The sequence below is a fragment of the Dermacentor albipictus genome, chromosome 2 (genome assembly GCF_038994185.2).
Source record: "Dermacentor albipictus isolate Rhodes 1998 colony chromosome 2, USDA_Dalb.pri_finalv2, whole genome shotgun sequence".
NCBI classification, from domain to species: Eukaryota; Metazoa; Arthropoda; class Arachnida; order Ixodida; family Ixodidae; genus Dermacentor; species Dermacentor albipictus.
Genome location: NC_091822.1, coordinates 189,540,574 through 189,567,763, shown reverse-complemented (window position 1 = coordinate 189,567,763; position 27,190 = coordinate 189,540,574). Strand labels below are relative to the sequence as shown.

Genomic DNA, 27,190 nt, shown 5'->3' with positions numbered 1-27,190 from the left:
TGTATCAGGGGGAACAAAACACGGAAAACACTGAAAAACTCAGAAGACAGTCAAATATCCTTTAACATGTGCGAACCTATGCATATGAATGAGTAAAGGCAGGCATGAAACAGCGTAATATGCACTTGACAGATAACACAGTTCCGCAAACAAGCAAAAGTGCACAGGAGAGTCCACAAACACTTACACAAGTCGAAAGTCCGGTAGACTACACCGCCTGATGTACAGCTACATGATACAACACACAATTAAATGGATTAAGAGAATAATAAAGAGGTTGGCGCCAGGTTTGGTTACGTGTCAAGATGACCCAAAACGCCTACAAACTGCAGGAAACCTTAAATTGAGCAGGACTGAGCATGCATTCAACAGTGACGTTGTAATTGCCAACAAAAGCTCTACCATTCGAGCGGCTAGCTTGAGCACCTTAAGTGAAAGCATTATGACATTTCTGTAATCACAGTTATTTTCAAACATTTTTTACGCAATGTATGTTAGACTTTTGAATATGTTCATCGCTTGTGTGGAATTAATGTTTTTCAGCGTGACATGACCAAAGGTGGTCTATCCAGTCATGCTATAATTACACTGTGAAATTCTAAAGCTCTGCCGCTGTTGCTAATGTGTGCTGGACTATACTGAGTCACGCAAACATGCTTTTGATTTAGTTATAACTGTTTTGGTAACGTGGCGGAAAACTGCAGAACTTGAATGGTATCGAAGCGTAGTGTTAGCTGCACGAAAGTATTTATAAACAGAGAAGACGTTACCAATGCTACTTCAGCGTTCGCTGAACAAAACTGGGTCAACAGTCTAGTTAGACAGAAACGTTCCAGCTAAACTTCTTATGCAAATAAGAGGTCTAAGGAAGTGGCATTAAATCCCTAGTTTTTGGTCTAGCACTGATTATTTTGGATTGCGAAACCACGTTTTTCGTTGCACCGCCATGGAATACCTCTGTCTAATAAGACCGCATGCATATTCATGCGCACGCCTGCACTTCGTTGCAAGAGAAGTTTTGTTTGTGATTACGCTGAAATGCGGACCGGTTACCTGGAAAGGGAGCACCATATTCGAAATCCTATAAAGCTGCGTGCCTAGGTCAGCCATTGGCTCTCAAATATCCACGCCTATACGCATAAACTTCACATGTTCGTCGTATCTCTGTATTGGCTCGCAAGCGGTGCAACTCAAAATGCGCTTCACTTTGATGCGTTGAAGGACGCGAACTCAGTATTTGAAATCAGCTTCAGTAGATGCCCGAACGCTGGCGCGGGGCACTGCGCAGAAGGGAGAATTTACTGCCGATTCCTGCATAGTACATTGACTAGAAAAAAAGAAAGAATAAGCCTTACTTTGGGGATAGCAAAATTTATAGTTAAGAAAAACGTTAAGTTAAAAGAAATATGACTACATCAAGCAGGCCCCCAGGAAAAAGTTTGTGCCAACGGCGATACACTCGAACCTATCTATAGCGATGTTACGTACATTCGACGCAAAAATACTTTCGTTATATCCGACATTTATATTAAAGGGGCCCTGAACCAGCCCTCGGGCTTGGTGAAATAACATAGTCCGCGGGTAGCAGACGCTGCTGTGAGCATCTCAGCTAAGTTCTGCTGTCGTACGCGGTCCGTGGAGCTCGCAAGCGGAGCGCGAAGTCACCTTTTATGCGAAGCATATTACGAGAGCTCAACCCAGCTCCTCAGGCGCGGCGGTGTCGCCTTCAATACCACGTGACACCGTGACGTCAGGACAGAGGAAAAGTGGCTTTGGCTCAACTCTTGCAAGATGGGCTGGGTGGGAATCGAACCAGGGTCTCCGGAGTGTGAGACGGAGACGCTACCACTGAGCCACGAGTACGATGCTTCAAAGCGGTACAAAAGCGCCTCTAGTGAATGCGGTGTTGCCTTAGAAACGAGCTGTTTCTCAGGCGTGCGTCTCTTGCTCAGGCGCACATTTCGTTGCCGCGCCGAACGCTGCGTTGCTCGACGCTCACCGCGTCCAATGCGGGGCGTGTAGTCGCTGCGCCGTAGCCCATTGTCGTACACCCCTTGGCGGGTCGACGGGAACGCTGTCGCGTTCCACTCTTGAAGGCGAAGCAGAGTAACGCATGAGTTGTTTCTTCGTCTAGCCGAACCAAATATAGCCAAGCAACAGCAGTTCACCAGGCTAAACAGTGGTTCAACAACTAAAATAAAGGCTAGTATGCTTCGCATCCTGGGCTTAACCTTAGCTAAGCCACAGGCATTTTTTTCACAAACGCTCTCGTTTCAAAAACCCTATGCTCCTCGATCTTTTCTGTGTGCTTTATTTCCTCATAAAGCACACTCCAATACGCGGCTGCTATTGGTCGCTGCGCTCGGCTACACTACAGCCGCCGCGAGGTGCCGCGACGAGTCCAGTGGCCAAGCGCACTGCGGCTCTCTGTGGACAGCCGCGTTTGGCTTACGTTAAGCGCGGCATAGGCATTAAATCGAAAATTTGAACTGCGCGCCACCGTGACGTCTCCGCCGTAGCCTTCGCAGTGCAAGGCATTGGAGGAGAAAGGGGAGCACAGCTGAGGCCGTGTTTGATTGCCGATAACTCCGCTTCTGCTGAACACATTGAAGTATACTTTCTGCGGCAAAGTGCTTCCGAAATAGCCTATATTCACTTCAGATGTCTTTATCCACTTCGATAAAAAGTGGTTCAGGGCCCCTTTAAGCATTCGTTCGTAACATGCCTATATCGGCGAGAAACGTTCTACATTGCTTTTTTACACGCGAGATTTCATTGTATCCGTGTGCGTTATATTGAGGTTAAACTTTTACCTTGAAGCCAATTCTTGGGCTTTTGTTGCAGGGTAGAAACATGACGACAAAATTGGAAACAATCACATGGGCTAGACGATAAAATGAATTGTAGTCAGAAACACAGTTTACAACTTTAGCAGTACTAATTCAGAAAAAAAAAGATGAATACTGAAATGGCCGTAACGGAAGCTAGATGGAAAGACGTGGAAGAAGAAACAAAACTGATGATAGGAAAACCGAGTCGAGACGACACAGGGCTCGTACAGAAACTATGGTGATAGCGAGAGCGCTTAATTATCGATAGGCATGTGGGACCACCGGTATGAATGGGTTATTGATCGTAGTCACGTAAGCATCACGTTGCCCACGTTTCCCTTTTATTTTGGTTTATTAAAACCTATTGGACTACAGGTGATATATATCGACCTATGTTGTAAGTTCGGACAAAAGTCGCATAGCAGGACTGTCCGGAGGACCAGCTTTAACAGTGTGTAAATATTAATAATTAATATATGGGGTTTCACGTGCTAAAACCACCTTCTGATTATGAGGCACGCCGTAGTGGAGGACTCCGGAAATTTCGACCACCTGGGGTTCTTTAACATGCATCTAAATCTAAGTACACGGGTGTTTTCGCATTTCGTCCCCATCGAAATGCGGCCGCCGTGGCCGGGATTCGATCCCGCGACCTCGTGCTGAGCAGCCTAACACCATAGCCACTTAGCAACCGCGGCGAGTAACAGTGTATAAAGATGTGCAATAGTAAACAAGCAAGGCTTAAGCAACAAAGTACAAGTACGTGCACAAAGTATCGGTAAATTGCAGAATAAACGCGTGATTCAATTAACAGAAAGTAAACGAATAAATGAAACTGCCGCGCAATGCGTAAATGCAGAATTACGAACGAGTGTTTAGCAAGTCATGAAACAAACCGTTCAGATAAGCAGTAAAATATTATTGACGAATGCACGTTGTAATTAAATACATCGATCGATGCAAATGCAGAAAGAAAGAACAGTACAAAAATCAAGAATTAGATCATGAAAGTAACTAATGAAAAACAAAGCTAGCACGAGGATAAACAAACTTTTCCCTAGAACTTATAGCCCCAGGATAGTCCTGGAATGATGGCTTATGACTCAAACAGGTGGCGGTAACTGGCGACTGACGCGCTTTCCTGGACGCAAATGTTGCTGCCGACTGGACGTTTAGGTGTTGTGTTGCTATTGTGAGTGGGGACCCCGTGCTTTAGCAGGTTCATTAATTGCGGTGAAAGCAGAGCAAATTACTAAGATTAATTTCCAGATTTTGTGACGCGCTAAAGTTCTTGTCGTGTTACAAAATATTCAGGGGCATAGCCATAGGTTGGTCGGCCTACCTGCCAGTGCCTCCACCTTTGTACACGCCGTGAGAAAAAAAGAAAAGACGGAGAAAGCTGACTGCGATGTACTCCACTGCGTAGGCCTACATCAAGAGATGCATTAAAAGTGGTCGGCACTTGACGTCGACTGTCTCGAATCACAGAAGCGCTACAGCTACGACGCTGCTGATCACCGCGTGTTCGCTCGGCCTCGCAATCCGATTATGGGTTGAAGTCAATAAAAGTACGGCCGGCATCGGCATTGAAGCAGAAAAAACAAAAATACATAGCAGCAGCAGCAGCAACAGGGCAGAACCGTGGCAGCCTTGCTACAGCTGCCATTAACATGATTAAGACGCGTTCGGCTGATGGAAAACAGGCGCTGTGTATAGCGGGCGCTACAGGAGCATGCGGCTTGCCTTAACCGAGAACAAGTGGGGGGCCGCGGCGGGATGTTATGATGCATTTTGGGGTGCTACGCCACCCCACACGAGCTTGGGCGGACGAGAGTTAGCCGTATAACGGGGCTTGTTTTTCGCAATTATTTATTTTGGAAAGCAAGGGTGGTGCAAGAGAAGAGCATTAAGGATCCGGAAGGAGTGCGGCGCATGATGTTATGATGTGTTCTCTGAAGGGGGGAGCGTTGATTACAGAATTTAGATTAGAGACCTTCGATTAGATTGATTAAAATTACCGATACTGAGGCATCAACTAAACGGAAGGAGTGAATGTAGGTTTACAATACAATATGCCTTTATTTCCATAAATATACAATTTATGGGGGATTTAAGGGAAAAGTTGCTCGCAGCAACTTGACGGGCCTACGATTTGACGGGCCTACGATTAATGTCACTTATAAGAAAGATACAATGGTACGCAAGAATGAAAGAGTGAATAGCAGACACTGAACGACAGTCGAGGTTTCAGATAATCGGATTCACAGCTGAGATCACAAGGGCATAGTGTGAACTAGAATTCTTCAGTATAGAACCAGTAGTATAGAGGTGGATTTTTCAGCGCTTACGTAATTTGGACCATAAAAGTAACGAGTGCGAGCTATCTCTACCCTGTCACAATTATTCAGGTACACCAGTTCAAACGTTCAAGCAAAAGACCTTCACGAAGTCGCCTGAGAAAGCAATATCTTAGTTTTTGCGCACTGCGCGAGTAATCCGCTCATCATTGATCACACGGAAACACTTTGCAGCTGAACCTGAGTCCTGAAAAATAAAAGAAAGAGAAACTCAATTTTCAATATTATTGAATATAAATAAATAAATAATGAATGAATGAATTTTATTACAGTCAGACAGCTGCCGCACTGACGCAAATGGCTTTTCCGCAGTGCCGCCAGACATCGTGGTCGAAGAAAGCAGCTCGGACGTGGTGGTGCGCGAGGGTTCGAACGTGACGCTAACTTGCAAAGCGCGAGGCTACCCGCGGCCTGCCATCACCTGGCGTCGGGAGGACAACGAGCCCATCCCGCTCGGCTCGTGGAAAAACGGAAAGAAGACGCAAACGCTGGGTAAGCGCGCATGCGCATTCGCTCCGCGTGGTTTGCACTCTGCGTTATCTCGCTCTGGTCTCGCAAATACTGAATGGCCGGCATGACAAAGCAGTTCATCTGAAAGAGACATCTGCCTCTTAGCCGAGACTGTGCACACGTCACTTGCAATTAAGGAGCCGATAGTCTCACTGGAGTAAAACACATTCTCCGTGCGCCAAATGATGACAATGATAGAGAAGATGTTGAAGAGTACTACGTGAGACATTTCGGCTTTCACTTTGCACTAAAGCTGCTCAGTATGCATGACAAACGTAGCGCAATATGCAACCTTTAACTTGACAGCGGCTGATTTATGGGTTAGTTCCGCATGGAATGGCGACTAGCAAGAATTTGTTTTTGTTGTTGTTGTCGTTGTCGACATCGTCTTTGTTGTTATGTACTGTCAGCGTACACGCCGTGTGATTTTTATTGCCAGATTAAAGCGTAAGCTTCTTTGTGTGTGTGGCCTGGGAGGCCAATATATTTTGATAAATGTATTAGTATAAACTGTGTATTAAAATAAGCAACGCAAAACTTCAACTTCAGCATTGAATCAACTATAAATTATCGAACACTAAGACTCTTCCTGGGGCTACCCCGATGTGCTCCTACATGGGACTTAATAATACACCCTTATTGGGACTTGTTACGTGACATACAGCATGGCAATGGGCTGTTGTTTGTCAAAGCTGTTTCGTTTCTTACAGTGTACTGTTTTATACTGTGCGTTGCCTCGTTGATTGTTAATACGTCGGGTCTGTGCATCTGTTTAGCCATGCTAATACTTAGCGTTGCCTTCGAATTAGTACTGATATCTTTTGCTGTGTTTGTTTGTTTGTATTTGTGTGTGTGCGTGTGTGCTTGCGTGCGTGCGCGTATTCGTGCGTTTGTGTACTTCGCGTGTGCATTCATGCGTAGCTGGTTAACCAGGTGGGACTACTTTAGTCATTACGATGCTATCGATATCACGAGTCCGCCTTTTATGCCAACGTCTGAAAAAATTATGCTTCTCCATCTTTTAGTTCAATTGATTAGATTTTCATCATATAAGTCTTTCTTCTTTCTCTCTTTTTCTTGGAGTGTGTGTGTGTGGGGTGGGGGGGGGTAGGGGGGGGGGTCTGTAACTGCTTGTAAACCGAATAGCCTTGCCCGGCTCTCTCGCCCGTTTTCTTGGTCGATGGTTCCCAACGGGCGGACTGTCACCTCCTATACAAACGCGCCGATACAAAGGGCGCCTGTACAAGCGCAATCGTGTTGAGAGATGTGTTTGTCGCCGAACGCCAGCTATGACACCCACATACACGCGATATGCAAGAGACGCCGCAGGGATGCTTTGTTGTGCTTTCGCGTCGTGGTGTGGGGCAACGAAATCGACTCGACGTCGTGAAAGAAGTTGCGACAAAGCTCCATTGTTCAAATAAATTAGACCGACCGCCCGTGAAAAAAAATTCGCATACTTACCGCGAGGCCAACATTTTAACGAGAGTGTACCAGATTTAGAGAAAGAGAGAGAAACGGTGTCCACACCGTTTCTCTTTCTCTTTCTCTCTAAAGGCAAGGAGGTTAACCGGAAGAGATTCTAGTTTGCTACCGTGCACTGAGGGAAGGGTAAATGGGAATGAAAGATGAAACGAATAGCGGAAAAATAAAGCAAAGACACAAAAAAAAGAGGAGCTGGGGAACGTCCTTGAGAACTATGCTGCCTTCGCCAGTAAAATGAGTTCCATGTTGTCAGCATGCCAATGATGGGCTTTACAGCGTGCGGTGCTGCGGTGTCATCTGGTACGTAGAAATTGAAGCACTTTCCCGGACTCTCGGTGGTGTCTCAGGCCTAGTAGTCGTCAAAACAAACAGCTGATCTAAATAATAACGACAAACCGTCGCCAATACTTTGTGACCAGCGTGAGGTAAGACGAAGAGAGGGCTGATTTTACCATTTATTTCTCTCTCTCTCCCGGCGGAGAGCAATACAAGGGCTCCAGAGAGCAAGTAGCAAGAGCGAATTCAGATCGGAGCGGACGGACTGGTTGCTGCCACGTTATTGCGCGATCCCGATATATCCAGCGCGGTAACCGACGACGCCACCGCACGTAGTAAAGGCGACAAGACCGTAGTTCCTGGCTAGTGAAAAACCAACAACTCGACAAGCAACGGATGACTCTCCACGACGTCAAAACCTGTCGCTGGTCGCTTAACTGTCACTGTCTTCCAAAATTGCATGCATAGTGGTTGATTATTTAAAGCTGTTTGACACGTACGTGCTGTCGCATGAGAGCGTTTGGGCTTCTGAAAGTTCACACGCTGTGGTGGAAGCGTTCAGGTACGACAGCCCTCTTATTCTACCACCGCCATCTCCGCTTGTGGAAGCTACGGGAGAGGTGGACGGCAGTCGCCTTCCACGCGCCGCTGAAAACAACACACATATGACGAATCGGTTTATATGCATAGCAATCTATAGTACCGCTACAGCTGGGCTGGTTAACGACTCTGTTCTCTATGGAAGTATGCGATGAAAGAACGAACGCTGCCTAGACATCCTCACTGCAACACGTGTACGACTTCAAGCGAACCATTCCTTTATAATAAAGCAAATAGCCTTAGAGAAGCATTCCGCCGCTCACTTACATTATCACTTATAGTCACTAATTTTTCGCGCAAATTATTGAAGGTACTCCGGTGGTATCCCCGACTGGCCGTATCGAAGCGCTCTAGACCTCTCTCACGAGTAGTATTGTCCTGAAATGGTGGAAAGAAAGCGCAGGTCTTGCGTTCGGCTGAATTGTTTCGATCGCTCTCATTCAGCGTCCAGCCCCCTCAGGCGCTCCGAGTCCTGTCGTCGGAGCAGCCGTCGAGATTGAGAGCGTTTCCTGTCATGTGATCACATCACAGCGTCGCGGCGTCGCCGCTGTTGGAGACGGAACCCCAGCCACTGCGTGCTGGCGTCCCAACAAACGCTCGTCCCATCGGCACGTCCGCCGTTTTTCCTGGCAGCGTCGGGAGCTTTGGCTTGGCTTCGACGCGAAATTGGATTATTTGCTGTATAGCCACGTGGTTTCGTCTCTCCCATTTCTTCCCCCGAGTGCGGGTGACACGTGCGGCTTGTGGGTTTGTCCTCTGCCAGTGGGCTCAAAAAACTCCGGATTCGCCCGACTCGGACTCAGAAGATGGACATAGAGAAAGATGGAGGCGACCAGTCGATCTCATTAGACTATACTCTATTTCTCTCAGACGGTACAGAAACAATATAGGGATAAAGATATATGTTTTTCACACAGAATGCTCTTAACGAACCCAAACCTCAGGTGGACATCTCTTGCCAGTATTGTTGCCACTTCGTAAGGTGCAGCCTATGCGCAAAATACAGCGCTTCATTCTCGTCTAGGGAAACCTACTGAAACACATGCACAACGTTATTGTAGATTGCTTTCTTTACTTATCTTTAACACACTATGACATAATCTTCACATAGTGCAGCCTGAAGCGACACCCTTCTTGAGAACTCACAAAAGAAAGGTCTCCCACATGCGTGTCTGCAACACCTTTAGTCGCGGGAAGATCCGAAAGGATAGCCTTTAAGCAATCTTCACGACTACTGTTTCCTTATCTAAGAGACATTGTTTTTTTCAACAGGTTGTAAGTATCCCAGTGACAGCGAAAGAGACGCTCAGGCGGAACAATTGCCGGCCTTGATCGTCGGGCTGTACCCTCCTGCGGCTACAACATACCGCCACCACAATCGCCACCGCCACTAGGAACTAGTCAAAATTTTCTGCAAAAAAACTCATACACATATCAGCCGTGTAATTTCCGCCCATAGCTTGATTGCGCGTTGCTTAAGAGAGAAAAGAAATGCCGGAAGTAGTAAACACAGTTTCCTACGAATTATTCCTAAAAGAAACTGTGACACTACAGCAACTACGGGAGTTACAAGTATGCTGGTTCAGCCAGAATTGCAATGACGGTGCAGGACATGCGTTTACCTAAACTTTGTCCTTTTAATTTCAAACGGAATTTTTTTTTCACTTTACAAATCGATCATTTTGAACAAACTACTGCCTTATAAATGCAACAGTTTGCAACCTTGTGTAAGGATACGTATTGCCTCACTGTATTTTGAAAACTAAGCCTCCGTGGGGACCTAGAGAGAGAATGCATGATAAATAACTCCACCAGTAAGAAGGCTAGGCGTAAGTAAGAAGCCACAAGCGAGATGGTTAGTCAAATCCGCGTTATACTCATCAGTCCCATGATAGCTGAACGATCGCAACTCTCCGTCTAATAAATTTCGTTGGAAACTCTATCACAAAGTAAAATAAGCACCACGCGACTCGATGACAAACAAAGGGCGCCGCCACCAATTGGCACCTCGTCGCTGGCGCGTGCGTTTCCCTGCACTTATTTCCCTCAGCGCGCCCCTTATCAGGCGAGCATCCGCTGGAGCTTCGTCGACGGAGGGGAGTCAGCCGGTGCGTAGGCGGAGGGCGCCGCCGCCGCCGCCGCCGCTGGCGTCGACACGAACGGGTGTCAATAAGCGGCAGCCGTACAACTGGGTGCAAAGTGAAAAGGACATAATCCTTCGATCCACTTACGGTGCGGACTGAAGACGAGGAAGCGCTACAAGCAAAGAACGCAAGCAGATTGTGTGCGAAACCGGTGCGGGAGGGAGCGAATAAAAAAAAAAATAACAGGCTGAGGTATCGGGAGACGAGCGCCGAGGGGAGCCGATTTCTTGACAGCGGCTCGACCGGCTTACACTGGCGGCCCCCGACGCTCCAGATGCAGCTTTCCTCCCAGAATGCGCCGCGAAACAGCGGCCCATCCCCAAAGCTAAGAGACGATAAAACGAAAGGAAAGAAATGGGGGTTTCCTAGTTGCGGGGGAAGCAAAACCTGCTGAGCTTGGGGCTGCCGTAATAGATTGCTTGCTCACCCGTTCGCAAGAAGACCCGGTGTAGGTTTCACGGTGTTTTGACCTCGGGATCACCGTGAGGCTTACGCGAGATCGAGCCTCTACAGGCGGAAGGCGTCACTTTTGGTCCCTGTATCTGCTCTGCCTTACGATCGCTTCTCTCTCTCGCTCTCGATCTTTTTTCTTTGCCACATTTCTTTGTAATAGGTAGCCCCGGAATCGTCTCGTTGAAAAGTGAGCGCCGGAGAAAGGAAAATTGGTTGTGTTGGCGCGGTGTCTCCGAGCGATATTGGAGCACCGCTAAGACAGCGCAGCTGCAGCGTCGGCGTCGCGAGGTGCTCAGTGGTGACGCCTTGTGGCCAAATTTCTGCCGACATCATCGTTGTCAGGCATAGTGAAAGAGTGGAGTATATACTACAAACAAATTCAGGAGTCTGCGTCAAAACCTTATAATTTTTCTCTCTTTAGTTGAATTTGCTCAATGGCCCTAATTTTCTTGTCTTTTATTCGTGTTTCAGACCTGGCTAGCCATCCGAATGTGTTGCAAATACCGCACTGATAGGCAATAAATAGACATACACCTCTAGACAAAATAATAATAATAATAATAATAATAATAATAATAATAATAATAATAATAATAATAATAATAATAATAATAATAATAATAATAACCGTGATACCCATCATCATCTTTTTGCGTCCACTGCAGGACGAAGGCCCTTTCTTGCGTTCTATAATTACCCCCGTCCTGCACCAATTCATTCCAACTTGCGCCTGCAGATTTCCTAATTTCATCAGCCCACCTAGTTTTCTGCCGTCCTCGACTGCGCTTTCCTTCTCTTGGCACCCATTCTGTAACTCTAATGGTCCACCGTTTATCCATCCTACGCATTACATGGCCAGCCCAGCTCTTGTTTTTTCTCTTAAAGTCCATTAGAATATCGGTTATCTCCGTTTGCTCTATGATCCACATCCCTTTCTTCTTGTCTCCCTCCTTAACGTTACGCCTGACATTCTTGGTTCTATCGCTCTTTGCGCGTTCCTTAACTTGTTCTCTAGCTTCCTTGTGAACCTCCTAGTTTCTGACCTATATGTTAGCACACCGGTAGGATGAAGCGATTGTACACCTTTATTTTCAATTATAGTGGTAAGCTCCCAGTGAGAATCTGGTAATGCCTGCCGTATGCACTCCAACCCACTTTTATTCTTCTATGAATGTCTTCTCATGATCAGGGTTCCCTGTGATTAATTTATCTAGGTAAACGTACTCCTTCAGAGACTCTAGAGGCTGACTGGCGATCTTGAACTCTTGTTCCTTTGCCCACCTATTCATCATTATCTTTGTCTTCTGCATATTATTCTTCAACCCCACTCTTACACTCTCTCTCTGTTAAGGTCCTTAATCATTTGTTGTAACTGGTATGCATTGTTGCTGAATAGAACAATGTCATCGGCAAACCGAAGGTTGGTGAAATATTCGCCGTTGATCCTTACTGCTAAGCCTACCCAGTTTAATAGCTTGAATACTTCTTCCAAGCACGCAGTGAATATCATTGGAGAGATTGTGCCTCCTTGCCTCATCACTTTCTTGATAGGTAACTTTCTACTTCCCTTGTGGAGATCCAAGTCAGCTGTGAAATCTTTGTAGATATTTCCAAAAATATTCACGTATGCCTCTTGTATTCCTTGATTACGTAATGCCTCCTTGACTGCTGGTATCTCTACTGAATCAAATGCCTTTTTCATAATCTATGAAAGCCACATAGAGAGGTTGATTGTTCGCTGCATATTTCTCGATTACCTGATTGATGACATGCATGTGATCCATTGTAGAATATTCCTTCCTGAAGCCAGCCTGTTCTCTTAGTTGACTGAAGTGTCGCCCTTATTTTATTGGAAATTGTCTTGATGAATATTTTATACAATATTGAAAGCAAGCTAATGGATCTATACTTTTTCAATTCTTTAATGTCTTCCTTCAAGTGCATTAGTATAATGTTGGCATTCTTCCAGTTCTATGGTACACTTGAAGCTGAGAAGCATTGGGTTTAGGGCCGCAAGCTTTTCAAGCATGATAGCTCCTCAATCATTGGTTAAATCGACTGTTATTTGATTTTCTCCTGCCGCTTTTTTCCGGGTCATGTCTTGCAAGGCCCTTATAACTTCGTCGCTGGTTATAGAAGGAGCCTCTGTATCCTATTCATTACTATTTCGAATAAAGGTAGCATGGCTGCTCTGGCATAGAATTCTTTCGCTGATTTTACTATACCTTCGAAATTTCTAATGTTACCCGGCTTATCTTTCTGTGCATACATCTTGGCGTGTCCTACACCAAGCTTTCTTGCCGCTAGTTTCATGCTGCGTCCACTTTTTACTGCTTCCTCAATTTTTCTAACGTTATGATTTCGAATATCCCTAAAATTCTCCTAATTGATCAGTTTTGACAGTTCGGCGAATTCTATCTGATCTCTTGAGTTGGACACTTTCATGCTTGTCGTTTCTTTACAAGGTTCTTTGTTACTTGGGAGAGTTTACGTACTGGTTACCTTGGTGACTTATTTCACACTTCAATTACTGCTTCTAAAATCAGCCTAGTTACAGTTTCATCTCTGTGTTCTAAAGCTGCATATTTGTTTGCAAGCACCAGTCTGAATTTCTCTGCTTTTACCCTTACTGCGTCCAGGTTGGTCAATTTCTTCTTGACTAATTTTACTCTTTCACTCTTCATATCAAGGGAAATCCTAGACCTGACTAACCTATGACCACTGCAATTTACCCTACCTAACACGTTCACATCTTGCACTATGCTGCACCATGCTGAGACATCACAGAAGCGAAAACTATCTGTTACGAGCGGGCTCCTTGATGTACGTAAGGTCATCTTGTTTACGGCTGTGCATCTTCCCGCCACGCAGTTCAAACCTACGAAGGCGAGTTCCTGACTGTGACTCGTGTGAGCCGGGTACACATGGGCGCCTACCTGTGCATCGCCAATAACAACGTGCCCTCGCCCGTCAGCCGAAGGATCATGCTGCACGTGCACTGTAAGTTTGCGCTCTCGTTGTGAGCCACTACTATGTCTTCTTTTTTCCCTTCAGAATGGCAGGCTTCCACTAAAGGCAGACTAAATTCCAAGCCGGTATGGCCTAACGTTTTCCTGCCTCTGAAAGATGCAAGCGTCCGGCTGGTTGAACCATCTGAGCAGCACAATGGCGGGCAAGCAGTAGCTGAAATGCTCACCCCCCAAAAAAAGTCAGAAATAAGTATAGCGCGTTGCAAAGACCCTGTCAAAAGTTCTGCGATAGACCAATGTATCCACATGACTGCTCCCCCCCCCCCTCTCCCTCGCTCATATATGCTCGTCGCGATGGCTGATCGGCTATGTTGATTTATATTGAGTACCATGCTGCAGGTTCAATAATCGATCTCTATTCGTTACGGATATAAAAACAAGCCTCGTGAACGAAGCATTGGCTGCAGGTTAAAAAACTCCTGGTAGCCAAACCAAATTTCAAGTCCATAAACACGGGGTCTTTTTTAACCCATATGTTGTTCTGGGACGTTAAACGTTATCAATTCATCGCTCAATGAATGAATGAATGAATGAATGAATGAATGAATGAATGAATGAATGAATGAAATAACTATTTATAGAAAACTTCATACATCTTCCGAACGTTCATGTAACAAATTATTTAAACGTACGATACACCATATGCCCCATATCAATATTCTCATGTGGTCATGGTCATACCTGTATACACACAGGTATATTTCAATGTAAAGCCAGATTATCACATGATACTATGGTATGGAAAATATGGGGGCGCATTAATAGCTGCGTGGCCTTCTCGGCTGCACAGCAGCGCGCACGTTGGACGGGAAAACGGGAGTGCTCATTGGCGACCGCGGTGCTGGCGCAGTTCCACCGGTGATCTGGATCCCGCTGCAGCTCGTGGGCGCACCGCAGCGGGCAAACGTGACGCTGGACTGCCACAGCGAGGCGTACCCTCCGGCCGTCAACTACTGGGCCAAGGACACGCACAAGATTTTCCTGGACAACGACAAGTACTCGCTGAGCGTGCGCAAAGGCGGCTACAAGGCCCACATGCAGCTCACCGTCAGGAAGCTGCGCGAGAGGGACTTCGGCGCGTACCGCTGCCTCTCCGAGAACCTGCTCGGCTCCACCGAAGGCTCGGTCAAGCTCTACGGTGCGTTACCTGTCACTTGCGGAGCGGGTTGTCGTTTATTCGCGACTTGTGTCACAAGAGGCTCGTAAAACTGCTTCTGGGTGAGGCGATCCGCAAGCAGTGCTCTCGCAGGAGAGCAGAGGAGCCCCAGCCCAGCTTTCAGTCTTTGTGAGACAGGTCCCTGTTGGTTTCGTATGAGAGAACACGATTCAGAGACTCTGGCCTCTGCAAGCAAGGATTCAACATTGCTCCTCGAGGAAAGCGTGGAGTTTGGATGAAACGCAGGAAATACTGAGGGGCCAAACTAACCAGTGTCTTCGTTTTTCTGCGTCAATGTCTTACCCCATCCACACTTTTATGACTCGAATGATCGCCTTACTGGCATCAAGGAGCACGAACAGTGATCAAAGTGATTGAGCTTGCACAAATATGATTGAGCTTGTAACGAAGCCATTATCTTATCCTTTTGGCAGATTACCTTTGAACTGAATTTTTCACCTCTTTTGTCACACAATCTTTCTAGTTTGAACTGAATGCATTGGTAGTCAGATCGCCGATAAAGAAGAGTGTATGTGTATAAGAGGAGGAGGGGGAATGGTGCTGGGTGGGAGGTGTACGGACCGATTAAGGTTGATTGAGACAATGGCTGTATATATATATATATATATATATATATATATATATATATATATATATATATATATATATATATATATATATATATCAGGGGCGTAGCCAGGGGGGGGGCTTATGGGGCTTCAGCCCCCCCCGAAATTTTTACGTGCTGTCCATGCACCGCCGACCAAAGCGACTCCCGGCGCCGGAAATCACTCTGGATTTTGTCTAGAATGTCTTTTTGACGCTCGAAAAGACATTTAACAGCGAAGATTGCGAACTCGGGCTGGATTTCGTGGCAAGCCCGTACACCGGCAGTCATATAACGCCAAGCAGTCCCATCCGAGGACAAAGTTTCAAGGGCGCTTTGTTGGTGAGCGGGCTCGCCGCGGCATCTCACTGAGGCCACGGAATCTATGGAGCGCATGGATATCAATTGCGATACTTTATGGGTATAAATCTCATAAGCTCTTGATGTGAAACGTGCATTGACATTTCCAAAGTTGTGCTTTAAATTTTCAATTGCGGAACTTTGTGGGTTTAATGTTGTTATAAACATTTGACGCCAAAAGTCCATTGACTTTTCTAAAGTCTTACATCGGAACATACAACGAGACAAGCCAAATCAACACACTAGCAGACCAGTTGACAAAGCACACAGCGAGGTCCGATGAGACGATGCGTTGGGTTGGTTCATTTGTGCCGTCATGTCACATAAAAAATATCAACATTTTTTTTAACCTACGTCAGAACATCCATGTCAAGACACTAAAGCCAGCCAAAGTAACTACGTTCTTATTTATTTTTTCTACTTTGACTTTTATTCGCCGAGGACACATTGAGCCTCTTCAATTTTTTTGTTCTCGCTACCCTACCCGCGGCTGCCAGAGCGAGCCATAGGGCATATGTTTTTCTCGTATGGCCCCGACCACCGTGCGGTGCACTTCGGTGGGCGTTCGGTTTGCTCTGGCCGAGTGGATTTTCACCTGACAGAGTTTTGGAAGCTTTCTGGCTAGCAGACGAGAAAAAAAGAAACAAAGGTCGCTCACCGCCATCACTGCGGGGACTCGAAGGATTGCACCGCGTTCCTTGAGCGGAACCTTTCCGGAAAGTCTTGTTTCGCCGGTGTAGGATACTGAGCAGTATGCGTATGGTTCTCAGTGGGTCAATCATCCCATGTTTTCTTCGGTATTAATTCCGTAGCCCCATTAGGTGCCCGGTGTAGGCAACATACTTTCCTATGCGTTCTTTTTTCTATTTCGGTGCCTCCGCCCCACAGAAAAAAAATACATTGTTGTGGCGCAGCGAATTGTCGCATGGTGAAAGTTCGATTTTGATACTTCTTTTGCGTTAAGTAATGGGCGACGGGACGCTTCAGTTTCCGGATACGTTTATTATATTATTGCAAAAGCTATTATATGGACACGCCAGGCGCATTCCTGCCATCGCCGTCGCCCTCATGTTTCGTATAAAGTCCAAGGGTGACAAAATCGTGACCACGCGCTGCATGCTGTATGTGCGAGTGAAAGCGTAGGAGGGGAGGTGGAATGGGTGAGCCGACGATGGTGGCTCAGTCTTGTGTGCGCAAAGGAGAAAAGCGGGGAGCAAGCGCGCCGCCTTCCGTCGCTCGCAATACATCGGGGAGAGTGGATGGAATGGGGGCGGAATCTAGGATTCTCTGAATCTATGATTGTGCAACATGGTTATTTGCCTTGTTTTACGCATTACATACAGTTAATTTTTCTTACATACATAGACTCATTGGAGACTTATACGTATACTTAAATATCTTGTTGCCAGGTTTTGTGTATACATGAAGTGAACTTTGTTTCCAGTGACACTTTTTTGTCCTTTATCAAGCCGTATTTTCGCATTTGTATATCCCATTGTATCTTTGCATTTCTAATGTACGAGGGTGAGCCAAATGAAAATGCGCCTACCCTAACCGCGCAATAATGGTTCGGTTCATTATCTGCGAGGCATGCGCGTAGGAGAACGGCATGTCCCATTTACAAAAGTGACACGCAGGTGTGAAGATAACTGTTCTTTAATGCTCTCATACACTGGGTTGAATATGGTTGCGTCGCATAATGGACACTTCAAAAGTTGAACAGCTCGGTGTCGCGAAGTTTTTGATAGCAAAAGGTGTTTCCAAAACAGAAATTAATCGCCGTATGGCTGCCGTTTACGCTGAACACGGCATTTCATTGAGCACTGTGAAGCGTTGGAGCAAACGGTTTAAAGGACGTTGTAAAGACATTCCAAGACCGGGCCAAAACCATCGTGCAATCACCCCCCACACAATTTCAAAGGTTCATGAGCTGATGAAACAAGAAGGGAGCATAAGCATCGATGAACTGGCAGACCGTCTGAACATCAGTCACGGTTCGGTTCACGCCATAATTTATGAGCTTCTCGGTTATCGGCTCTTTGGTGCGCAATGGATCCCCAAGATTTTGATCCATCGCGAGAAGACGGAGAAGTTTCGCGCTGCCTTGACTCATCTGATCGGGTATCATAATGAGGATGACGACTTCTTGTTTGCATTTGTGATCGGGGACGAACCTTGATGCCACTACTACGAGCCTGAAACACGACGGCAAAGCTTACAGTGGAAACATTCGAATTTACCACGCCCAAAGAACGCAAAGGCCATCATCTCCGCTGGAAAGGTGCTGCTGACTTTTTTTTCGGTCGTCAGGGTCCATTACTGATAGAATTTGCTAAATCTTGAGAGGCTATCAATTGTTTCCAATATTGTGAAACGCCAGAGCGGCAGTGTGTCGCAATCAAGAACGAACAATGTGGAAAATTGACGAATGGGGTCATCTTGTTCCACGACAATGCCTGTCCCCCCGTCGCTTATGTGGTTAATACAAAACTGGCAAAATTCAAGTGGGAAACGCTTCAGCATCTGACAGCTCAGACCTATCACCTTGCGACTTCTACATTTTGGGGCAGCCGAAAAAACAGCTCAAGGGAACCAGATACAGACTTTTTGAAGCAGCAACCCAAGGAGTTTTATAAGACGGGAATCACGCGACTCTTTAGTCAATGGGACAAATGTCTAAATTCTCATGAAGGCTACTTTTAAATAAAGTACCCCGTTGTTGGCTCACATTCATTTGACTTGCCCTCGTATATCTTGCAGAATTCCTGCTTTTTATACGTGCCCTCTGTTGCGACTATGATTTCGGTGCAATTACTCACGATACACGACCGGTGACAGTTGCTCTTGCGTAATACAATAAAACAAATTACAGCGTCATTGAGATTTTTTCACTGGCCACTGCATATATACTAGAATGTAAGCACGGTTCTTGAATGACAAAGTTTCGTTAACATATTTGTCCTCAACTTGCTCAGTTCATTGCCTTTTAATTTTTCATATCAGTGGCATGCACTGCTTTTGTGGTTTCGAACTGATGTAGTTCTAAAGTTCGTGTGATATTTTCTTTACTTAGATAGGCAAAAATATGGAAGCATTGATACCAGTTATTTTGGGCAAAATTTTTGGCACATACGAGTATATTCTTTTATGAAAAAATACATATTTTGTTGTTTTGACTATGTGTAGCGTTCAAGAATTCGTTTGCAGCATCTTTGGCAATGACAATGCAGTTATTATTCATGGATTTGATCCCTTGACAAATTGTTTAAGAGGAAGCTTTAGCTCGGGCCCAATCCGACGCGGCCTATTCAAATAATTGTAAAATGCAGAAACGCTTTTCTTAGATAATCCTGCTAATCGCTTTTGTTGAAATTCGTTGCATTTGAGAGAGAAAGTTAAATCCTAGTTCTGTTGGAAACACAACTTCGATTTAGGGCCTGAATTTTGTTTAAAATATTTTGAAAAATTCGAAAGTTTGAAAAAATAGAAGCACGACGTTTACAAACTAATAGCTATGCATGAAGAACAGACATTGTGGTTCTGTAAACGGCATCTATTATAACAGTCAAAGCGGACAAGTTTGCTATGTCAATTTGTATCTTACGTGAATTGGTTACGTTGTGTACAAGGGTTCGGCACAAGCAGTAATTCCACAATACTAAATTTTTTTTTAGATTCATGTGTAACATATCCATTTTGTCCGCTGTAGATGTACTATTAGATGCAATTCACAGAATTGTGATATCATTTTTCATTGTTGAGTCACGGAGTTTTAAACTTGATAGTTTCGTTTTCTGAAAATTTTTGATTTGGCCAATTTTTAATAAATAATTGACCACCTAAATGCAAAATTTGAAACCAGTAGTCACTAGAATTAAACTTTTTCGTTTAAATGCAACAAACCTCCTCAAATTTGGCGAAGTGGTTGCAGGGAAAAACGAATTCCCCTTATACATGTATTTAAATAGGAGCACCCGAGCTAAAGCTTCCTGGAACAAAATTTCTGGCTACGCCAGTGGCCCCATATATATATATATATATATATATATATATATATATATATATATATATATATATATATATATATACACACACACACACACACGGGGCCAGTGGCGTAGCCCCCCCCGAACAAAATTTCTGGCTACGCCACTGATATATATATATATATATATATATATATATATATATATATATATATATATATATATATATATATATATATATATATATGTATATACTTATAGAGAGAGAGAAAGAGAGAGAAAAAGCGACAGCTAACTTTTCTTCTGCATAGTCCGCCTGTTGCGCACCGGTATGAAGACGAGTAACTAACAGTTCCCATTAACCGATATCAAACACTAACTTGTAATTCCAATTCCAGTGACCGGTATTACAACTAACAATCTCTGCACTTAATGCATTGCTAAGATATTAGGAGCCGCAGAACATATGTATTGGGAAGCAGGCCAATGTTTGAGGCCTTTAAGTTTTGCCAATCCCGCCTAATGGGCTGAACCTAGAATCAAACAGATTTATCGTAAGCGCATTAGGCCGCAACAAGAAAAGGCTGACCGAAGACTATTGTAGAAAGAAAATAATAAATAATTAGTAAACAACGTTTTATAAGGCTTTCCCCTTCGATCAAAGTGGTTTCGATCAAAGCTTATGTCACCTTGACATTTTGTGAGAAAAAGAAATGCTTCGTGTATTCGAGTCCTTGCGTTATGAATTTTGCTCTATCAAGCCTGATCATTTTTCCACTCCGCGCAGAGCTTTCACCGCATTCCCGACAACAGCAAAGTTTGGATTCTCAACAAGCGGATAGGCACCCCTATGGCCGCAGTTCCTACCACGGTGAGCAACTATGGTTTTTCTTTCTTTTTTCGTGCATTGAATAGGCTTCGCTCAAACGCCTAGATAGGAAAACATATTTTGCCAGCCCTAGTTGTACGCCCACTTTTATGGTGATGTCAGATCTGTCTGCACACTCCGTGTAAGAGCAGTGAGAGTGCCAAGCCGGAAGTTTCTCTGCTCCTACCGTAACCACCACGTGAACGAAGCAAGGCGGTCAAAAGCTACAATACAATAAGCACCACATTTTCTACTTGTTTATTGGTGTATTCACACCAGGAAACGTGCACATGTAATTGGAAGAGAAACAAACATTCCGCAATGAAAATGCCACGCTGGTTGTTAAGACTCATAAATTAATGTTAATAACCGGCCACCCATCACTGTACCAGCGTTCGACGGAGACAGTAAATGCAACACGATTGGCTGAATGAATCTCACAGCCTAATTTAAATATTCACATCACGGGTGGTTAAGACCCTTGCTACAACTCAGCGAGGAAAATAATGGGAATCGACGAACACAAGTTTTTGTTGGTATCAGCCGTGTTAAGGCAACGTACATGCAATGAAGCCAAGGAAAGTGTAGCTGAAGTTAGGCGTCCTTTTTCAGTTTGAATTAAATATGTGTTTAAGTTTGAGGCAAACAAAAGTGGATGAAAAGATCACTTACCGAGTGTGGGAGCCGAACCTACAACCTCCGAATTCTTCCTGCGATGCTGTGTTGTGTTAAAGGGAGTAGCCGTCGCCATTCTTGAGTTTATAAATATCCATCTAAATGAGTGCCTAGTCGCCACTTATTGCTTTTTTTTTTACTTCTCTTCAAACTTTGCTTTGCTCAATGTTGAGATACGTGTAAGCGGGAAAAGGGCGATTTGGGGACAGGCGCTACAACCGGTTTTCTCACCGTTCACGCCAGTCTCCTTGGCAACAATGTTTGGGCTGTCGGAAAACATATTTTTTTTAAAAATCTGCTCGTTTTACTTTAATTTCAATAAACGAAATAGAAATCAACGGTCTTTAGAACAAAAGTGACCTACGAGATGTGTTTTGTTGGAGGCGCACACGGCGTTTGCTTTATTCAGATGTTCAGCCTTATAGCTTCCAGCTCAGCGGATGGTTGCGTCCAGTGGTGCGCTCACCTGGCATGAGACTCCACGTTTGGTTATGGAAAACATCAATGTGAGATCGCGTTGCTCACGAGGTCTTGTTCTGTACACGGCCAAGGGCAAGAAAAAAATACCACTGGCGTCTAGAATTGCGAGCAGATGCACTTTCTTTCCAGGATGCGTAATTTTTTTCGAAGCTTTGCGTCCATCTCTCAGCACTTTATTCTCAACTCAACGATGCATGCCGCCTCGGAGAAAGAAGCCGCATGGGGAAACAAGATCATCTATTGAACAGTGATTTTCTTTGTACTGTTGTCACCGAGAGTTTGCGAAAGATCACCTGTAGTCATGAATGCATGCTTAATATCATTCGCTCTCGTTATTTTTTTTATTGACATGATAGGAGAAGGTGCATAATAAAGCCGGAGGCGGCTCTTTGGCTCTTGGACATGTCGTACAGTTATATATTAAGTTTTGTGTTGTTTTATGAAGTTTTTTGTAATGTCGTGGTGTTGCTTTGATTGCTATGTAATAACGTCGTTGCCTGTAACCTTAACTGTTCTGGTTTTTCTCCTACATAACTATGCTATTCTGTAAATCGCCCTTATATTACTTCTTGACGCTCTAAGTTTTTCTTTTCTTTCTTCAGATGGGAAATATTTTGCATCCGAAGACGGCTTTTCTGAGGACAAGGACTCCCAGGATGGTACACCACAAGGCAAGTACGAGAGCGAAAATGTGTTTCATCTTAATAACAGCAGGAAAGCTCGTCAATATAAGAAACAAAAGAGACAATGGTCGAGTGAGCCTTTAAAGTAAATGACATCTCCGAACAATAAAGTAGGATAAGTTAAACGCGGTGTTTCGGGCCAATCCGGTTACTTCACAAGTGGTTAAACGCCAACAACTCGGAGTGCAGCTTTTTAGCACTACAACGCCATTTCTGAACCCATGAAAAATGCTGTTGTTGGAGTTATGCCGCATGCACAATACACAACACACCACAATCAGACTGTGTTAGGCCGACTAAATTCTATCGTTTCCATAAATATTCCATAGCTTTATCGTCTTTCTGGCCTTTTCCAGTCCGCTACAGGCTCACATAAGACTGTCAGCTAGACATTCCATGCATTAGTGCCTACAAGAAGTGGCCACATGCAGAGGCCGGATTTGTCCAGAGAAATGACGAAAGGATCACGCACACACTGAGGAGCTTCGCAATGGGAGGCATCGATATTGCGACATATTCAGCTCCCTCACTTCCTCTCCACAAAGGCCCATTCGCCGGCCTCCTTGTTTACTGACTTAAATTTAGGCAACGCACAGTCTAGTCTCCCGGCAGCCGGGAGAACTTCTGAAACGATTTTTTCTCGGCACTCACCACCTATTGGTGCTCAAAATTCACGTGACAAACTGCCGAGAAGAACTGTCCGCAAGTGTGCAGGGGAGCCTGCAGGTGTGCCCCCATATCACCTGAGCTACCCTAACCTTCCGAGAACCAATAGGAGGTGAGTGCCGGGAGAAATTCGTTTCAGAAGTTCTCTCGGCTGCCGGGAGAACAGACACTGCCGCAAACTTATTTTGCCTTTCTGTATCGTCTACCTCAACTGAAAACGCTCGCATATATGTTGTGTTAGAGCGCAGCTAACGCCCATTCCTGCGTTTGGCGTCGGCGTCCCTTGGCGTCGTCTCTCCGCGCAACCGAGCGAACGACCACAGCGAAGGATGAAAGATCGAACGCGGAGCGTAGCGGGGAATGACAGACGACGATAGCGAAGAGAGCACCAGTAGGAAAGCGCAGGAGAAGGGTATGGCGAAAGCGTGAGAACAAAAGCGTAGTGCCGCGCAATACGGGCTCTGCGGTGACGACCGCTACGAGACGGCGCCACAGTAGCGAGGCGTCATCGGTTCATTGATGATTGCTGCTCATTCATTGGCAAGATGAAACTGTCGTCGTCATCATCAGCATGATCGTCAACTATCATCATCAGCAGTGGCTCGAGCATCGTCGTCTCCTTCCGCAGATGGCTCCATTGCCGCTCATTCAATGGCGAGATGAAACTGTTGTCGTCATCATCAGCATCATCGTCAACTATCATAGTCAACAGTGGCTCGAGCATTGTCGTCTCTTTCCACAGCTGGCTCCATTGCCGCTCATTCATTGCCAAGATGAAACTGTCGTCGTCATCACCACCATCATCGTCAACTATCGTCATCAACAGTGGATCGAGCATCGTCGTCTCCTTCCGCAGCTGGCTCCATTGCCGCTCATTCATTGGCGAGATGAAACTGTTGTCATCATCAGCATCAGCATCAACTATCATCATCAGCAGTGGCACGATCATCGTCGTCTTCTTCAATAGCTGGCTCGTTTGTGCCCATCGGCGCAAGCATTCGAACGCGCTCGTGCCTATGCTCGCGCGTTCGTCGTGTCGTCTTCTTACACAGCTTACTCCGTTGCCGCTAATCATTCCAGCGTAGAATTTCATTTCTCTTCTATTTTCGTAATGGGAAGGCCGCGTTAATTTTTTTTTTAATTTACGGTGCTATGAACTATTGGTCAAGAGGGTGTGAGCCATAGAGTTTCATATTAGTATACCTAGAGGCAAATCTGGCGCTGCGATCGTTCAACCATCATGGGAATGATGGGAAGTACAGGCTTCGGATTGGCATTCTATTGACTGGCGAACTAGTCTACAAGTATTTTTTTTTGTAGTTTTGGTTTCGCTCCAAGCGCAATTGCTATAACCTGCAGTGTGACAGTGCAACGCAAAGCTCTCTGCCTTTGTTATGTTGCTCGGAGTTGCGATAGAGCACTGGGCCAGCGACTGGGACGATGCTTGTGTCGCGGTGTGGCGTCGAAGCCGTGACGAGAAAGCGGCGGCATCATAAACGTTGAAAGAACATGTTTTGAGTGTTTGGACCTTGGTTGGTTAAGTGTGTTAGGTTAACACTATAGCGTTACGTGCTTTATGAAACTTCAGAATAGGACAAAGAAGGCACTACTGATACAAGACATATACAGTTGTACTTCTAGTGGCTTGAAAATCAAATTTTATTGAGGGCTTCATTATGTGCTCGTTCATGTGCTCATTGACATGCGTGTTTTAGGACTTTGAGAACACAAACTTACTTGTGGTAGGAAAGATAGCTGCTTCCGAGCTGTAGTCTAGTGTCGCACAATGGGTACCCGCAAAGCCACGCTGTAACGCTTCGGAAGCGGTACGCCAATATAAAATATGATGAAGCACACTCGTAGGAGGCCACTAGCGTCCTAGCTAGCACTGCAGCAGATGTGCTTAAAAGTACTTGAAGACGTTCAGCAATCGTGACAGCCGACGCAACCTTTCGAAACAGCGAGAGAGTTCGCAAGTGCCTGTCGTCTGCGAGAAAAGTCTCGCGTTTGCAGCGAGCAGGCGTCGTAGCAGACGACACTTTTAGAATTCCGCTCAAGGGCGCAACGCTTTGTCACAATACAACATTTGTATTTCCAGAAATACTTGGTGAGTATTTTTATATAAGTACATGCACGGTTGTTTTGCTGTTACAAAAATGAATAAATAATTATTCTTTGGCGTTAAATTGAAAACAGAATCGCACAAGTATGCATATACCCTGGTGTGTCCTGGTGACAAACCATAGTAAACCATACTTTCATCTCAATTCATACAAAGTTTATGTAGCGTGTTGTACATGACATAACATACTGCAGAAATAGAATTAGATTTTACGCGATAAATATTTGAGTATAGCTTTGTTTACTGCGCCAGAAGCAAATGCCACTAGTCTAAAGATCGAAGTCAATCCGAAGCCTGTACTTCCCATCATTCCCATGTAGGTTGAGGCAACGCTCATGAGAACCCCCATAGACACTAGCGCCACATTTCCCTCTAGGGTATTTATTTAGAAACTCTATGGTGTGAGCCCTTCATAGTCTTACATGACCGACGCATTTATTAACAGAGGTGACACGAGAAGGTTCGTGCGTACCTATCGTCATGATGTCCACCGATCAGTACTGTAAATATGCTCGTATCTTTGTTTAAAATTCTATGTCACCTCTGTGTCGTGTGCTGAACAGCTTCGCTGGTCATCCGCCTTCAAAGAGTGGAATGGCTCATATTTCTTTTTCGTTTTCGTTTTATTGCAGACACAAGCGGCGGCATTTCTGTCTTGGACGGCGCCCGTGCGAGGCTCGTGGCCGTTCTACTGGTGCTTCTCTGCGCGAAATGAAAGAGAACGGTGTGAGTGCAAGCAGTACCCGGAGGCCCTGAGGATAGCAGTGAGGAGCTGTGTCGTCGTCAGTGCGGGGACACTATAGAGACGACGACGCAGTGTGGCGACATCTTTTGTTTTAGTGTTTATTAAAAAAATATTGATGAGTGTTTTCTCTTGTTATCAAAGCGCGCTGTTCACGGCTCATGCGGATGGAATCGGTTTACACACTATTCGTGAGTTGCCGTGGACATTGAGAAAGGTGGCAATGAGGAATCACTTTCATCATTTATTGCGCAGTCCTAATCATTTTTAGAGTGGTGGCATTTTATTTATTTATTTATTTATTTATTTATTTATTTATTTATTTATTTATTTATTTATTTATTTATTTATTTATTTACTTAGAGTGTGAGTAAACCAACACGATGACTGCGGGCGCCCATGTCATGTCGGTGAGTATTGTGGCCGTCATTGCTCTCGTGTTCTGCACGGACGGGCCGGCGGCGTCAAACGACCATCATTGTGGACTGAGCCCGTTTTCTGGGATAAACATGCGCCAGGTTTAATTTATACGAATGTAAATTGGGGAAGAGACGTCGAGAAAAACAGTACTGTGTCACCCATATATAGCGCGTGTGGCTGCGCCAGGAGCGTAGCCTAAGTGACGTAGTTGAACTGTTCGATGCAGCCGTACGCGCGGCTTATTTAACCGTTGACAAACGTACCTTACGGGCTACAAACCATCACGCTGACGCACCTGGTGTACCTCGAGGCATAAGCATCATGACGGCGCGCGATTGTGCCACCATCGCACAAATTCACCGCGCAAATGCGATATACGCGCCCAGTGCCGCTCCTGCAGCGATGGCTGAGACGGCACCTTATGTGCATACGCTTATAGTGAAATTCAGCGCTTTTGCGTGCCAAAACCACGATCTGATTATGAGGCGCGCAGTAGTGGGGCACTACGGTTTAATTTTGACCACCTGGTGTTCTTTAACGCGCAGCTAATGCACGGTGCACGGGCGTTTTTGCATTTCGCCCCCATCATATATAATCCAGCCTCTGAGGCCGGGATTTAATCCGCGACCTCATGCTAAGCAGCGCAACGCCAAAGCAACTAAGCTACCAGGGCTGGTTACTATTATCGCACTGGTTTTTGAGCAGTTTTGTGTGGTACCGAAAGAAACCAAAGAAACGTT

At 45.2% G+C, this 27,190-nt stretch overlaps 1 protein-coding gene across 4 annotated transcripts in view; it reads left to right on the top strand.

Moving 5' to 3' along the window:
• Window positions 1-26,155, top strand: part of LOC135919117 (lachesin-like) — a 216,384-nt gene extending 190,229 nt beyond the window's left edge. For all 4 annotated transcript variants that reach the window (XM_065452855.1, XM_070534570.1, XM_065452848.1 and 1 more), the window contains 6 exons: window positions 5,501-5,680; window positions 13,528-13,656; window positions 14,536-14,823; window positions 20,582-20,665; window positions 22,420-22,488; window positions 25,921-26,155. In XM_065452855.1, the coding sequence (XP_065308927.1) occupies window positions 5,501-5,680; window positions 13,528-13,656; window positions 14,536-14,823; window positions 20,582-20,665; window positions 22,420-22,488; window positions 25,921-26,003 (833 nt within the window). In that variant the 3' untranslated portion in view covers window positions 26,004-26,155. The remainder of the gene's footprint in view (window positions 1-5,500; window positions 5,681-13,527; window positions 13,657-14,535; window positions 14,824-20,581; window positions 20,666-22,419; window positions 22,489-25,920) is intronic.
• The last annotated feature ends 1,035 nt before the right edge of the window (window positions 26,156-27,190 follow it).